General features: G+C 39.8%; 1 protein-coding gene across 1 annotated transcript; it reads right to left on the bottom strand.

The window, feature by feature from the left end:
• Nucleotides 1-13931: 13931 nt before the first annotated feature.
• Nucleotides 13932-14879, bottom strand: LOC307130077 (olfactory receptor 52D1-like; the record flags this gene model as incomplete). The annotated part of the gene is made up of 1 exon (XM_079822949.1): nucleotides 13932-14879. One exon carries the CDS (start codon nucleotides 14877-14879, stop codon nucleotides 13932-13934), a length of 948 nt encoding a protein of 315 aa, XP_079679075.1.
• Nucleotides 14880-17221: the final 2342 nt, after the last annotated feature.

The raw sequence follows: 17221 nt of genomic DNA, 5'->3' as shown, positions 1-17221 counted from the left end.
TGAAGTAGGTGCAGAAGGTCCTTAATCTGGAACACGCAGACGAAGGAACCTTGAAGTGAAGGTTTGCTCTCCTGAGCTTAACCTTGTTGCAAACGTCTCTGTGTGTCTTCTGACTCTGTGGGTCAGACACTCAGGACTTGGTCAATCCGCTTTGGTCTCTCTGGCATGGAGACTCTGGACTTGCTGTAGTCGTCTCGCTGGACTAAAACTCTGAACGTAGTGGTTGTTAATGTCTCTTTCCTCACAGGCTGGAGGCTCAGAACGTGGTCGTATCTGTTGCTGCCTCACCAGCTGTAGATTCAGATCCTCAGATCTTTTGTTGTCTCTCTGGATGAACCAGAGGCTCAGAACTTGGTTGCTCTGTCACAGTCTCATCCTCGCAGGAGAAACTCAGAACGTGGTGAACTGTTACAGTCTCATCCTTGCTGGTGAGACTCAGAACAAGGTGTGTCTGTTGAAAGGGTACCTTTATCCATTTCCGAATAGGAGGAGATTGCAATTTGGCGCTTCTCCATTCCAGTGTTGCGATTGGCTGCTTGCATCAGAGGGGGTCCACAGTGAGACTCACCCTCCTTTCTCCTGTGGAACTCATTTGCATACTGTACACAGTTAGAAGTCTTTAAAGTGTCTTTAAAGTTTACCAATGCATTTCTCACTTTCCAAACCACCATCAGAATACCCTTGGCAATATTCTAAACAAATAGAAACCAAATATGATGGGAAAAGATTGAACTTTTCATTCATTTGTTCATTAACAGCTGATTCTGTGTACACTGAAAAAATAAAAACCTTGGATCAGCGTAAAAAAATTGAAGTAATCGATCACACGAAATATTTGTCATTGACTCAAAGTAAATCATTTAATTTAGTTTAACCTGAAAAGTTTAAATCCATGCAACCACTTTTTAAAGGTTGATCAAATGAATTATTTTAGGTTGAAACAAGCTAATTATTTTAAATTACAATTAACGACCAAAACTAATATGTACAGGTTAAAGTAAATTAATTATTTTAGGTTGGAACAAACTAATTTTTTTATGTTAAAACAGACTAATATTTATAGATCAGAGTAAATTAATTGTTTTAGGTTGTCTCAATTCAAAAATAATTGTCAAAAAATAAAATGTAATTAAAAAAACTTTGAATACATTTTGATCAATGACTATCAGAACACTTTCCTTTAGAACACATTCAAATTTATTGTTTAATAAAATGACAACATTGAACATCTGTTGCAAATGTATGAAGATCAACAGTCCCACAAATACTTTGAGCCCACAAATGTCACAAATTGATCAATCAGTAATATTAAATTAGGATCATTTGTCCTGACAGGACACATTTCACCATAAAACATCCTAAAATACAATTAAACACTATGACAGTATTGTATACCGGTTTATATACAATGATGAACAACAGTCTCTTTCAGCTGAACACCAGAGACAAATCAATTCATGAGAAGAGGGCAGGATGTGCCAACTGCACAGCAAGAGACAAGAAAGGTACAACCCCGTGAGAAATGTATGGAGGAAGAAGCTGTGCTTATAAAGTGCTCCTCAGACAGTGAACAGTGGAACTCCTTAGACACTCTGCCTACTTCAGCCTTTGAGGCTGGTAGCCATTGAACTTGGGCAGCCACATTTGTAAATGCTGCTGTAAAAATGCAGCCTTGTAAGTGCAAACTTTAATAAAAAGGATCCAAAGTCTTGGCTGTAAAAACACTATAAAATTGAACCACAAATAGAAAATAAAATCAAGCAAGTCTGTGCAATTCAGCTCTGCCTACTCTGTGCTGTACAGCTGGGTGGTCAGTCTAGCGACTTTTGGGGTCATCTTTTTCCCATCAAGCTCCATCAGGACCTTTTGCACAAATTCATAGGTGAACTGCAGCCTTTTTGGATATTTTAGGTTTAGTGTGTATATGAGCCCAAAGACCATGGCAAAAGCGGTTGCTACCGAGGGCAACTCGTTCAGGACCTCTGTTCCTTCAATGAAAATTTGAATGTCTTTGGGTGGATGGAGAGGATCCTCTTTCCCAGTGATAAAGATCGCCATGGTTGTCTGCTCCAGTTCTTCAAACTCAATTTCCTGCATAAAAAAGAAAAAGAAAATGAGTAGTTTCAGAATTTCATGTTAGAATATAATGTGCAAGCACTTATACACCCTAAACTTTCAAAACTTGAATAGGAACGTGACGAGCGACGCAAGATCTCGGATCTCTGGATTTATTGGTTTTATTTACGTTTTGTTATGTGTGTGTGTGTGTGTGTGTGTGTGTGTGTGTGTGTGTGTGTGTGTGTGTGTGTGTGTGCGGCAGTTGTCCGTGAGGGGCTGCCGCTTTTACTTTCTGTTTGTTTATTTATTTATTGATTAACGTATTTTAAATGTTCACCGGTTCCCACCTCCTTCTTCCCATATCTACGAACTGTGTTACAAGGCGCAAATCAAACAAATCAAATGTTTATTACAAGGGGTGTGACTAGATTAAAAGTGACAAGATTTCTCGTCTGGTTAGAAGCGGTCTCATGAGATTCATGCAATTCACATTTTTTCACATGCGGTCACCCGACACAAATTCTCACACAGTAAATAAAAATAAATAAATTTTTAAAAAGTATAACTGATAACGTGCATTCGCAGAGTGCATCAACTCCGCCCAGCTGATGCAACACCAGCGTATGCTGTGATCTAAAAACTGTAATGCAATAGCTGTGTTTGAGACTGTGAGCTGCAGTTTATCAGAGGTTCTGAAGTTAAAATGCGTTTGGATTAGTGGTGAGATTTCTGCCTGATCAGAATTGTTTTCCCTAGAGCTGCACAATATTGGAAAAAACTGGCATTGTAATTTTTTTTTCATATCACAATATATATCGCAGAATAGAAAAATAATACAGGAACAGGAATTCAACTGCTTGTTCCTGCACTTGCATACTGTTGCCCTTGACTGTTCTAGTTGCTTCTTTTGTTCCCATTTGTAAGTCGCTTTGGATAAAAGCGTCTGCTAAATGACTAAAAGAATTTAGCATCCTAAAATGATTGGAGTGATTTTGTAGGGGAAAATGCATAGAAAATAAAAATAAATAAAACTGGAGAATTATTTTTTAGTCAGAAATATTTTGAGTGCAAACAAGCCATTCTTGAGCCTGATTGTCTCATTAGCAACAAACTGGATGTATCTAAGTTTTTAACTTTTAAATCGGAGTAAAAGTAAATCGGTGGTGAAAGAACTAACTACTACTACTACGTAACATAACGTAAAGAGTAACATAACTTGTAATAAGTAATGTAATATTACTTTTTTAAGGAGTAATAAGTAACTTATTACAATTTCTGTGTAACTTCCCAACACGTATGACGTTATTCTTGTTATTTTCTGACTTTTTTCAGGACATGTCAGAAAACACAGATATGTAAGAGAAATTCTGAATGAACAGAACATTTCCTACAGGAGCAGAAAACCTGACTCCACCCACCGTCTACTTCAGCCAATCAGATAACAGCCATATTGTGCTGACTAGAGCCATAGAGCGCTCAATAGTTCTAAACAACTCCGCGCTGTCAGTCTGTTTGAATAGGATTTAGCAGGATAGACAGCATTTTCACTGTATTTGCAGCGATTTCTGGCAAATATTAACACATTATGTGCAGTGACTTCGATTATGCTTTACAGTAGCATTTTATTCTGGTGAGAGAAAGAAAAGACAGCGTTAATCTTTTTTATCTGCCGTACAAAATCTGCAAACATATCTGCCAGAAAAACTTTCTACAAAACCAGCAATACTGTGTGCTCCAAGGTTATCGGCAACAACACACTGCACTGTGCCCTTCAAAGTTTTCCCCAACTTACTCACAAAAACCCCATTTTGTTCTAATGTTATGAGATCACTAGTCAAAGGCTCTAAAACTTTGTCAGAACCATAAACCTTGACATCATTGCTATTGATCAATGCAGCCAAATGGATAGAGGACAACAATGACTGAAAACCAGGTGGCAGATTGCCTAAAATCCAATACAAGGCACATATTTTGTGTTTTTTACGTGATGTACCAAGGGGATTGCATATTTCAAAATCGTCAACGTACAAAATCAAAGAAATTGCACACTCTTTTGAGAGAATAGCATTTCTTTTAAAGAGAAGTCCATCCCAACATCATCTGTATACCTGGCTATCACTATCCCCTGGTTGATGTTTTTCTTTCAAATTTGTAGCGTTATTTAGAATAGGTTCACAATTTAGAAGTTGCTGCAAAGATTTTAGTAAAGGCACATACTGAAAAGACTTTCCATTCTTTCGGTCTAACACATATTCAACTGGTTTCACAACACTGAAGTTTTTTCTATAGTATGTCTTCCGTTTCCAAGTGGTTGACAGTGGACCATGGTTTCCTATTGCAGCTTGAATGGGATTTGAAGTGCAAAGTACAGTGGTCAACTCTTTCACAACTGATTCATCAATCTGGCAATTGTGATCCTTTAAGAAGTGGATTATAGTCTTTTGGGTGGCCGGCACAGAGACAGTACCAATTAAATATTGCAACTCTTCCAGTAGTTCATTCACAGCTGCACTTGGCACCAGAAAAGCATTTTCTAACTTAAGTAAGACTGAGGCTAATTTAAGTTCAATAACATTTGTCAAATCCGTTGATTCTTCATCAGGAAGTTCTTCACATAGTAAATCCTCATCTGACAGCTCGGTGTTGCCCCTTACAAATGATTCTACAACAGCAGGACTATCAACAGGTCCATCAACAATTCCAGGCTTTAAATCATTAATTGTATGGGGGGTATGTTTTCTCCATTTGTGAGTATTGAAAGCTCCATATAGATTGGTTTTGTATGAGCAATCAGCAAACATACAACTGACAGATTCATGGTTTTTCAAATGTTTTCCAATGTGTCGAAAATAGTCAGTCTCAGTAGAAAGTAGATTGTTGTCGCAAATGTGGCACTTGAAGAATTGTGAAACGCTATCTTTCTGTGAGGATTGTTGAGCAGGATGGTATTTGCTTAGATGGGCCAGTAGAGCTTTCCATGTCTTGCATGTGCATGGGCAATTCTTATAAGTACAGGGGTAAGCACGGCCCTGTCCATAATGCCGATGATCAAGTTTATAGTGTTTCAAAAGTTCAGATCTTCTTGAATATGAATTGTCACAGTCTTTACATTTCCACATGTACAGATAACTGAAGAAACCTGAGATAGAAAAGATACCTTTAGGCAACTGAGCAGAGCACATCTAGTTTTACTTAGTAGATCTGGTAGACAACTTCCCAGATGAGAGAAAATTCTACACTTTAGGATGCCTAATTTTCACAAATGCCCTCATGACATTGTAAATAGAACTTACCACAAGAAATGATCACTGGCAGGAGCTTCCAAATAAGTTGCACAGCAGGAACACAACTGATTGGTGGCTGCTTCCCTGAAGTTGGAAGAGAAAACATGATTAAGTTTTAGCTTATAGCCATCAAAGTGTGTTAACTACTAGCATCATGCACAAATTATGAATAGCCAACATTTAACATAAATAGATATATACTTTATGATTTTAGGAAAGCTGGCTAACATTTTGGTACATTTCTACCACATGTAAATGCTGTCAACAGTGTAGCAAACTAACATTAACAGCTAGAAATAGCTGAGCCTTGTAATATTATGGCTGATAAATACTGAACACAAGATAATTAAGAGTGTGAATAAAAGATCACATATTACCTTATGCTATTGTACGGAGCCCCTAAAGGGACGTAGTGGTGGACATTTTTTTAGGATGGGAGAATTTTGGGAGAACGCAAATAACTTTGCAAAAGTTTTGCGAGGGAACGCAAAATATTTGAAAAATAAAAATTAAATATAATTCTACCATCCTAAAAGAATTCCTCCACCACATCCGTACTATTGACAGCAGAAGAAGAAATTAAGATATACATCATTAAATGCAAAAGGTCTGGCTGTGCTTAATGGGTACATGTTTGTACTCTTTAAACCCCTGTTGCCATAGAGACAGAGCGTATTTAGGCCACGCCCACACCGGGGGGGGGAAACAATACAACGCTCTCCATTGACTTTGCATTGCGTGAGGCTGCCTCATTGTCATTTCGGACTTATAACAAAAAACAGAACAATGTCTAAAAGCTGCTATGTGACAAGGTGTACAGCAAACAAGCTAAAAAACACATAAATAAGTTTTTATAAGCTGTCGACCCAAAAAAACGAGCGTTTAAGAAGATAAAAGTGGATACAGGCAATACAAAGTGACGCTTCAGCAGGATGAATGGGTACATTTTGGGATCCTGACACGCAGTATGTCTCGGTATGTGTATGTGTGCAGTAAACATTTTGTCACTGTTAAGTCAAATATCCAAATGTCCGTTTTATATATATGATATTTCCTGTCGTTGATTACATTCCGCTCTAGTGGGCGTAGTTCTCAGTGTAATATGACCTGTAGCGCTCAGTCTCAATGGCCTGAATCCACTTTTTGTCCTTAAACGCTCGTTTTTTGGGTCAACAGCTTATAAAAACGTCTGGGTTTTTGCTTCTGGGTTTTGTTTAGCTTGTTTGCAGTTCACTTTGTCACATATCAGCTTTTATACATTGTTCAGTTTTTTGTAATAAGTCCGAAATGACAAGGAGGCAGCCTCCCGCAATGCAAAGTCAATGGAGACGGTTTGATTGTTTTCCCCCCCGGTGGGCGTGGTCTTCAGATTATGACGCGTGTCGCTCTGTCTCTATTAAGCTCACAATATTTTTTTGGGAAAATTCTTGCTTATTTTAAACAACATATAATTTTTTTTTTTTATTAAGATTAACTTGAAGTGACAACCATCAATTAATATTTAAAGTCTGTTTATAAAGTATTTATATAGACGTTCAATGTGGGTGAGCTTAAAGGGAGCACACTGAGCTTTAGTGGAACATCAAACCTTTTTAAAATTAATAATTATTAATAAATTCAATTTAAAAGGACAATTTTGCTCAATAAATAATCTAGGTCATGTATTAAGTTCATACATATTTTAATATGGACTGCTATTATTGAAAATATACTTTCTTATTGATGTCACACTAAAGCTGTGATTTTCATAGTATTGCACCCTTTAAAGGGTTAGTTCACCCAAAAATGAAAATTCTGTCATTAATTACTTACCCTCATGTTATTCGACACCCGTCAGACCTCCGTTCATCTTCAGACACAAATGAAGATATTTTTGTTGAAATCCGATGGCTCAGAAAAGCCTCCATTGGCCTCAACGTACTTTGCACTCACAAGACCCATGAAAGGCACTAAAGACGTCGTTACAAAGTCCATCTCACTACAGCGGCTCTACAATAATTTTGTGAAGTGACAAGAATAATTTTTGTGTGCAAAAAAACCCTAAATAACTTACATAGTGAGGACCGATTTCAAAACACTGATTCGATACGCTCCGGAGCTTCATGATCCATTGTATCGATTCAGCGGTTTGGATCGCCAAAGTCACGTGATTTCAGCAGTTTGGCGATTTGACATGCGATCCGAATCATGATTCGACTCACTGATTCATAACGCTTCGAAGCTTCATTACTTTTTTTTCACACAAAAACTATTCTCGCTGCTTCATAAAGTTATTGTAGAACCACTGTAGTGAGATGGACTTTGTAACGACGTCTTTAGTGCCTTTTATGGGTCTTGTGAGTGCAAAGTACATTGAGGCCTTTCTGAGCCATCAGATTTCAACAAAAATATCTTCATTTGTGTTCCAAAAATGAACGGAGGTCTTACGGGTGTCGAACAACATGAGGGTAAGTAATTCATGACAGAATTTTCATTTTTGGGTGAACTAACCCTTTAAGCTCACCTAACAATAGTTCTTTAAAAATTACAGCCGTGTAAAACCAAAGAACATCAATAAACTGTACATTTATAAAACAATGGATTTAAAAGTACAAGCCAGTAATGCCTGTGAAGTAATATATTAGTGTAGCACAAAATCTTATACAACTAGTAAGCTAACAATGTTCTGTAGCACCTGCACTATGTTGCTAAAACTATCTTTTGGATCTAACTGTAATTATTTCCCACATCCAGGTTATAATATGCAAAAGTCTAAACATGAATCGCTTAATTTTGCAGTAAGATGTTATACTTCTCGAAAATAAAGGGTTAAACATCTAAAAAAAAAAAAAAAAGAACATGTAAGGGGCTACTCTTTTGGTGAAGGTTTTCAGACAGCTTTCAAAATGGCCGCCCGACAGTGTGAACACATGGATACCCATATCTCAGTGTGCAATGGTGTGATTAGTTTGAAATTACAAGAGGCATATAGTAACAAACACATCAATTGGCTAAGACATCAAGTAGGATGATAAATATATATATATAAAAAAGATTTTAAAAAAATATATATAATCTGACCTCAAAGATAGTAGTGTGCTTAATGGGTTTAATAGACGTTTACCCTAACCATCAGTCATGTTTGCCTCTTGAACTTGGGGATTAATGCTGCCTTCACGTGCCATCGGAATTATACGAGTTTCTGAGGTAAAAATTGCACATGAACGCCCTCACATTTTGAAATTTGAATGCAATGAGCTCGTAATCACGACTTCAGAAATCGGAATTATCAAATTTTCGATAGCACGTGAAGGCAGCATAACTAACGTTAACGTTACAACATTTCAAGTGTCAAAAAATCTAACCAACATGTCAAGGTTGTTACTAATTAATGCCTAATGTCGTTTAGTTTCATATGATACTGATATCTTCACTTGCTAGATTTAAAACAGACCCGCAGAGCTCTTAAAAGACAGTAATGTTAATCTCGACAAATAAGCATTTTGTAGGTTCTTCGCGCCACTTTTGACTATTAAAAAAACATTCAGCAGAACATATGCATTTGAATTCACAAACATACCATTAGCTGTAACGTTAACTACACTTACGTGGTAACTTTAGCTAACGTCATGCCCCCGCAAAATGCATTTAGAAATGATAGTTTGCATTTATTAGCCAGTTAACTAGCGACCGACCTGTGATAGCATTAACGTTACTCGCCCACGACAAAAGGGCGGCTAATGTAAATGAGTCAGGGCCAGTCAGGTATACTTGGGGGGAAAAAACGTTAATGGTAGACAAAGTTTACCTTACCAGTATCAATGTTGCTCGTAGTTCTTCTGTCAGCCTGGCTGGAGGGGTCTGTTGAAGTGTGTACCGTCACGGCCGCCGCTCAACAGATTGTGTGTGCGTTCTTCAGACGGTTCAACTGTGACGGACGTTTTTTTTTGTAATCCTACAGGTCAGGTCAGAGCGCAGGATCTCCAACTCAAACAATGCGCATGTGCAAATCCTGCTCAATCTAATAAAAATGCTCTGATCAAATTAATCCATTCAGTTTAATGTCCCGCTGCCGATTTATATTGCATCAATGTAAAAAAAATGGATTCAAACATAAATATAAACTGAAACGTTTACTTTACATTAAAAAACTAATAATTTTAAGCTATTTCAATGAGAAAATACACATTAAACGAACAACAGCAATGTTAGACTTTTTTCAGTGTAAGATGTTGCATTACAAATAGCTGTCACTGAGAATACTTGTTTCTCTGAATAAGTATGAAATGGATGTGTGTAGTTTACATCAGTCTTAAGGTTTCCAAACATAGTTATGAATGGATTTAGATGAATCATTGTGGTCTTTGTTTCACCCAGTACTGCTAAGGTCCTGTGGAATTTTTATGGCAGTCATAGACCAGGACACTAGAGATGTGGGTGAAGGGCAGGTACTGCATTTGGGCCAATGAGATGTCTTGTCCTTCCTGGGCTTGGTACAAGAGCTGGTCTTTTTTGCCTCTAAGAGGTGTCTGGATGTTGTCATAGCATCTTATCTGATGGCATTGGACAGTTTGTTTGTCTCAGTCTACCAAGATCCAATCAAAATGTAGCAAACCTTTGTCCACTGTTATGGACAGAGAGTGGCCCCGGCCATAAACTGGGCCCTGGAATGTGTTGTCCACTACATCTTTATTGATCGTTTGATTTCATTTTGATCCTACAGCGTCGCATAAACTAATGTACATATGCCTGAAACAAGCTAAAAATCATACCCACTCATCAGATTAAAAGCCTAAACCGTTTCCACAACTTGCTGCAGTAACACTTACCGAGAGAAATCGCCCTTTCAGGAGCACACAAAGCTGCCGTACAACCGCATTGAACATGACGTACAACATGATTGAAACAAAAATTTGTAGGCTGCAAGCTTTTCTTATTAATTTAATTTCAATTAATAAACAACATTTTAGGAGAGCATCCGGTCACACTAGAAAGAACAACGAGCAATCGCGTTGTACAAGCAGGCGCGTGTCTCATACAATGCATCTGCTCTATACAGACATGCTGGCGACAAAATTGAGAAAGAGTAAAATACTACATCCGATCGACATCGGAAATGCATAATCATATGCATTGATTATGATTTGTCTGTTGCCGCGACAGCCCAATGAACAGAATGATTGGCTGGCATGGACTTAAATGGCACTATTGCACATTATTAACTTTATAGTAGGACCATCAATCGACTGCTATGGAACGTCCAGCTCGTCAACTGTATGTATTGTTGGCGTCAGCATCTGTGAACTCAGACATGTGTAAATGACCATCTTTTATACTCCGAGAATTAGGACATGATTGGTTAGGTCTGGATGTGATAAGTGATGTAACATTGAATCTTCCTGGCAGAACTTTACGCTAGAGCTTTCATTTCATTTTCTGAAGAGTTTTAGAATGAACTTCATTGACAGAGAGACTGCTGATCGTAATAGATCATGTTTGTTTCCTTTATTTTGCAAAAAGCACAACATTTAGTTTTTCTATAGCGAGTATATACAAATAAAAGTAGAAACTAAAAAAAAAACAAGGTCAAGGCCTTTGCCGACCTCAGAGAGTTAAATCCTGCCCGGTCGCCCGGACCTCATACAGCACCAAATTGTGACAATCCCCTGGGAAGTCGCGTGCAGCCATCCCTATCTTAACTGAGCTCAAGAAAAAAGTGGTACATAATGAATTAAAGGTCATGGTGGAGTTAGGCATAACAAACGAATTGCATAGCAACTGGGCGAGCCCGATAGTTTTGGTACCTGTAATGTTGGTTCGTGTGGGTGGGTGTAGGAAGGAAGAAGACGGGTCGGCGTGACTGGGACTGTGACTTTTATTACTCAGAACTGGTATAACACAAAACACGCATGTGGGCGTGGTCTCAAACATTCAAGGATTCTTGACTCAAAACTTTTCTCTCAGATACTGCTTTCTTTCCTCTGCTTCTCAGGCACGCTCGCACAGTCCCAGTCCAGGTCTCTCTCTCCCGACTCTCTCCCCGCAGCGGCTTATATGCGGTCTCTCCACGCCAATTACTGCAATCAGACACAGGTGTTCATGATCTGCACTTGACCTACTTACTCACCGCTCGGTCCCGTCCTCTCTCTCCCGCTAAACAACGCCCGCTCCGCCACAGTACCCAAAACAGATGACTTGGTCTATTTCTGTGTCGATTATAGAAGGGTTAATGCTGTGTCCAAATTCTATGCTTATCCAATGAGTTGATGAGCTGACTGATGGATTAGGTTCGGCTTTTTTTTTTGACACTGGGTTTAACAAAAGGGTATTGGCAGATCCCCTTATCGCCATTATCTAATGAAAAAAACAGCCTTCACAACGCCGTTTGGATAACACCAATGTTACTTTTCTGTTCTGATTGTTTGGGGCTCCCACCCCCTTTCAGCATCTCATGGACGAAATCCTCCGGCCCCATTCCGCCTATGCCATCTGTGTGCTGTCCTGAGATCGCTGAGGGTGGCTGGACTCACTGCGAACCTGCAGAAGTGTGCAATTGGGTTTGTGTAGGTATGGTATCTGGGCTTTAACTTGGGACATGGGCAGGTGCATCCCCAAATAATGAGACTGTTGCAATTGCAGCCTGCCCAAGTCCCAAGACCAAAAAGGAGGTGAGACAGTTCCTGGGGCTGGCAGGATATTATAGGAAGTTTATTCCTAATTATTCAGAGCTCACCAGCCCACTGACTGATCTCACTAAAAAGGAAGCACCAGATCCGTCCAGTGGATGGAGCTGTGCAAACGGGTCCTTTTACACTCTTCTAACTTTGATCTCCCTTTTTTGTTGCAGACAGATGCGTCAGACAGGGGGCTGGGTGCAGTCCTGTCCCAGGTGGTCAAAGAAAAGGAGCTGCCGGTGCTGTAGCTATCTGAGTCTAAAGCTCTCAAACAGAGAGACTAGATGCAGAACCATTGAAAAAGTGCTTTTAGCCATTCAGTGGGCCATCCTTACGTTATTACCTCCTGGGACAAGAATTCACTCTCTATTCCGACCACACACAAACCTGATTGATTTTTGGCTGAATTTAATTTTGAGAAATTAGATGGTATATACTCATCTGATTTAAATTAGACATTTGTAGTAATACACTATATTCAGCCTTTAATCCAGACAGTTTTATACTTGTCTGGTTGATATTTGGCTGCATTTAATTTTTAAGGAATTAAATGATAAATACTCATCTGATTTTTGAGGAGTTAAATGTCTGTATTAATATACACCTCATTATAAGGTGCCCATCTCCCTCCGGTTGCCCTCTCAGGGCCATTCTGCCAATCCTGCCACTTAATTTGCTTTGGGGTGTAGCAGCACTGGGATGCTTGCCCCCTCTGAATAGGGTCTCAGAGAAATCAGTTCTATTCAATACGGCTGTTCGCTGCCGGTTGGCCGCATCAGGGCACCAAATGTGTCACTTGAGTAACACCAACAACCAGTCTCGAGAGCAGGCACGTCTGTCTCCTGCTCATATCAGTTTGATCCTCACAGCCATGAGCAAGATAAAGCTAGGCCAGTCACTGACTTTCAAACTGTTTTGAGACCGTTAGTTCTTATGGCAGCTGCATTCAACAGGATACCTTTTGGCCTGCGGTACATGAGACCTTTGCAGTGGTGGCTAAAGACCAAGGGGTTTCCCTGTGAGGCAACCCATTCCGCTCATACTTTGGTTATGTGGAAGAAGCCTTGGTTCTTGTCCCAGGGTCACGTGCTGGGAGCATAAGCGTAACGCTTATGACAGATGCTTCCCTTACGGGCTGGGGAGCGAACTGTGGATGGGTCATCATCTCAATTCTCGACGCAGCGTCTTGTTCCCTGTACCCAGGTTACAGTCATAACCGAGACAAGCATTTTCAAAACTTTTAGAATAAAACTTCAAACGGATCACACTTGTAACACAGCTAGTCATTCTTTCAAAAACAGATGTTGTGCTTTCATTCTAGTTGTACATATTTTCCTTCTACATAATCATTGTTTCAAAACACAAGAACATTGTGATATGGAACGAGAACATTTGGTTTAACATCTATGATCAATCTGATGTTATACAGTCACTGACTGTTTTCTCTCTCATTGTACTCTATCCTGCTCTATGTTCACAAATTACAAATCTCTCTCTATCTCTCTCTCTCACACACACACACACACACACACACAATTTCTGAATAAAACTTTATTAATAGTAATTATATCAGAGATTTTTTCATAAAAAAAAGGAAATAAGACATGACTGAGCACACCTGAATTCAACGAATATTCACCCAAGTATAACAATTCTGAATATTTGTGTTGTTTCAAACAGGGTGTGAAGTACAGAGATTCTATTGTGAGTAATGCCATCTACTTTATTTCATATCTAAGGACTTCCCTTAATCATGGTAAAATATTGTGTTACACACAACCACTTGTGGCTTATTGTCTTATATTCTCAATAGCAAAATAACAATTCCCATTAAATAAATCTTCTAATCATCTCACAAAGATTTGTTCCTTTAGATTTTCTTGAGACACAATTCTAAAACACAGAAATCTTAGGATATTTTGACTTAATAAAATATTTACTTAGATATTCCCATTTGTTTCTTGAAAAACAGTCTGATAACTTGCTGGCGCACTATTGTCAGATTTAGTCCATAAATAAGAGGATTTAAAATGGGTGGTACAAGAATGAATTCAAGAGCCATGAAATTACGCATACCTTGAGGAACATTCTTTGAACCATAACGACTGTACAGTACATCAAACATAAATGCAGCAGTCACATTGACCAATGAAAGCAGATGTGGCACACATGTTTGCATAAATTTGTGCCTGCCCTCTATTGACTTTCTGCACTTTCTAATTAAGTAAATGTATGAGCAAAATATCAATACTGCATGTCCAAAGTATGTAAGAATAACAATGTACCCAAACACATTATTTACTGTTGTAGAAAAACATGAAAGTTTTGCAACAGCCCAAATCTCAAAATATAACTTTTCAATTTTAAAGCCACATAAGGTGAGTCTAGATAGTAAAACAATTAAAACAGATATGGAAAAAAATGGAGCCAGCCAGCAGAAAAGGATACATTTAAGAATTTTCTGATTTGTCATTTTTGAATGATACTCAAGTGGTCTACATATTGCCACATATCTGTCATATGCCATCATTGTTAATGTTGAAAAGTCACACAAAATAGATGAATAAATGACAAATATCTGAATCAGGCATCCAATATAAGAAATCACATGATCATGTGCTAATAAATCATACATGAATTTAGGGTAGAATCCAGAAGTGCCAAAAAGCCCATTTACACACAGATTACATATAAACACATACATCGGCTCATGAAGCTTCTTATGTAAGAGTATAGTAGTAATTATAGTTACATTACAAAAGACAATCAGGGGATAATACAGTGCAGTAAAAGAAAACAAGACATATCTAGTTTCCATTGTTTCATTCAGACCAGAGAGTGTAAATACCAAGACAGTGGACTCATTCTTTGATGGTGGCTGCATCTTGAATGATATGTAATTATTATGGAAGTTTTGTTTTTGGAAAATTATTGGAAAACTAATGAGAAAGTTGTATCAAGTTGAATTGTCACCGTATATAGGAAGTCTGTAGATGAAAAACACCAACAAGCAAACATCAAATCCTCTAGCATACATTGTTGTTGTTGTTATTTTTTTTCTTTTCAGTTACAAAAGAGTTGACATCTTACCATATTCTCCGTTCACATGCTTCCTGTAGTGTTTTTCAAATGTTCAATTTTGTTTGCTATATATGGACACTGGTCTCATGCTAATTGCCTTTGTAACAAACACTGAAAACAGTTTTAACAAACTCTCTAAAGACTACCTTCTTTTAAGTTATATAACTTCCTATCCATGCTTTTCCATGGCCACAAATAAAATTCCATTTATTATCTTGTAATGACTGAGAAAAAAATCAGAGACCCTTTTTTTTTATATTTAACTCTTTACTGAACAAACTGTGTGTTTTGGACAAAAAGTTATATGGGACAAACCCCAAATTGCAATTTATACTGAGACAGAGGACCAGGGGCCTGATGTATAAATGTTGAAATGCACAAGTAAACAAATAAACAAGGCATAAATATATGCACACCATACGGACACTCTAGACTGTGCATGTGCACTTTTTTACTGGTGTGAGCAAAGCAATGAAGTAAACAGAATTCTTTAAACAGTTTCACATATAATATAAACATTTAGATTAAATATACCACTTGTAACCCCTACGGGTCTGCACAGTTCTGGGGCCCTTTAAAAGTTGACATGCTCGGACATTTGTGCTTTTTTCAGTTGCTTATAAACATTTTAATGGCAAAGGTGTCATTGCACTGTATTCAGCACAAACTGGGCTACCATAATATGTGAGCAACATGTATGTACATGCTTGTATTTTTGAGGGAAAAACGTTTTCCTGGTTCTCAGCGTCCCACTCCAGTGCCATTCTTCCCGGAGGTGCATGAGGAGCTTACCAGGTCGTGGACGACACCTTTCAGTGCCAGAAACAGACCAGGTGGCTCCTCCCTCCTCACTACCCTTGACGGCGGACAGGCCAAGGGTTACGAGAGGATCACGCCAGTCGAGCGCGCCGTCGTGATGCAACTGCGTCCGGCGACCACCTCCGATTGGCGCGGTGACCCTCGTCTCCCATCCAAAGCCTGTAGGTTTTCGTCCAGTCTGACTGCGAAGGCCTACAGGTCTCTTAGTCGTTAGGCAAGCACGATCTGATCGTCAGGTTCCTGAGGGGGGCGAGGAGACTAAATCCGCCTCGTCCTCCCTCTATACCCTCTTGGGAATTAACTCTGGTGCTGACCGCACTGCAGAGGGCGCCCTTCGAGCCTTTGCAGTCAGCTGAGCTTAAGATCTTGTCTCTAAAGACAATACTCCTGATTAAATTGGCCTCTGTTAAGAGGGTAGGGGACCTGCAGGCATTTTCGGTTGACGAATCGTGCCTGGAATTCGGGCCAGGCAACTCTCAGGGAACTCTGAGACCCCAGCCCGGATATGTGCCCAAGGTTCCCACTACTCCCTTTCGGGACCAAGTGGTGAGCCTGCAAGCGCTGCCCTCAGAGGAGGCAGACCCAGCCCTGGCTTTTCTCTGTCCAGTTCGCGCCCTGCGCATCTATGTTGACAGAACGCAAAGCTTTAGGACCTCAGAGCAGCTCTTTGTCTGTTACGGAGGACAGCAGAAGGGAAAGGCTGTCTCCAAGAAGAGGATGGCCCACTGGATAGTGGATGCCATCGTCTTGGTGTATGAATCCCAAGACGTGCCCTGCCCGCTCGGGGTTAGAGCTCACTCCACCAGGGGTGTAGCTTCTTCCTGGGCGCTGGCTTGTGGCGCCTCGCTGACAGACATTTGTAGAGCTGCGGGCTGGGCGACACCAAACACGTTCGCTAGGTTTTATAGCCTACGTGTAGAACAGGTTGCTTCTCGTGTGCTCGCTTCCCATAGTCAGCAACACTGAAGTGCCCGTTCTAAGTGTCGGATTGCTGCGCCACTCCCTTCCCCATGGAACGGATACGTGCGCTAATTTTCTCCAGTCGAGTTCCCCAGGAAATGGCGAACCCTGTTGAGTCCTCCGCAACCCGAGGCAGTCGGATGTGGCGGAGTGTCCGACGCCAGGTCTGGCACTTGTATGCATTGGTGGAACTTGTGTCAGGCTGGGTTCTGTATGTCGTGACCCCTACGACGGTCCCATACGTGTATTCTCCACGGTACAGCTCCCTTCGGCGAGCTCGTGTCTTTCCCTTGGCAGAGCTCCTCTGCCGTCTCAGTACGGTGTTGTCCCCCCGCCTACAACAGGCAGGGGCCACCCCTGGGACTT

This window comes from Gobio gobio, assembly GCF_949357685.1.
Source record: "Gobio gobio genome assembly, chromosome: 8".
In the NCBI taxonomy this organism is placed as follows: Eukaryota; Metazoa; Chordata; class Actinopteri; order Cypriniformes; family Gobionidae; genus Gobio; species Gobio gobio.
This window is presented reverse-complemented; position numbering and strand designations above follow the sequence as displayed.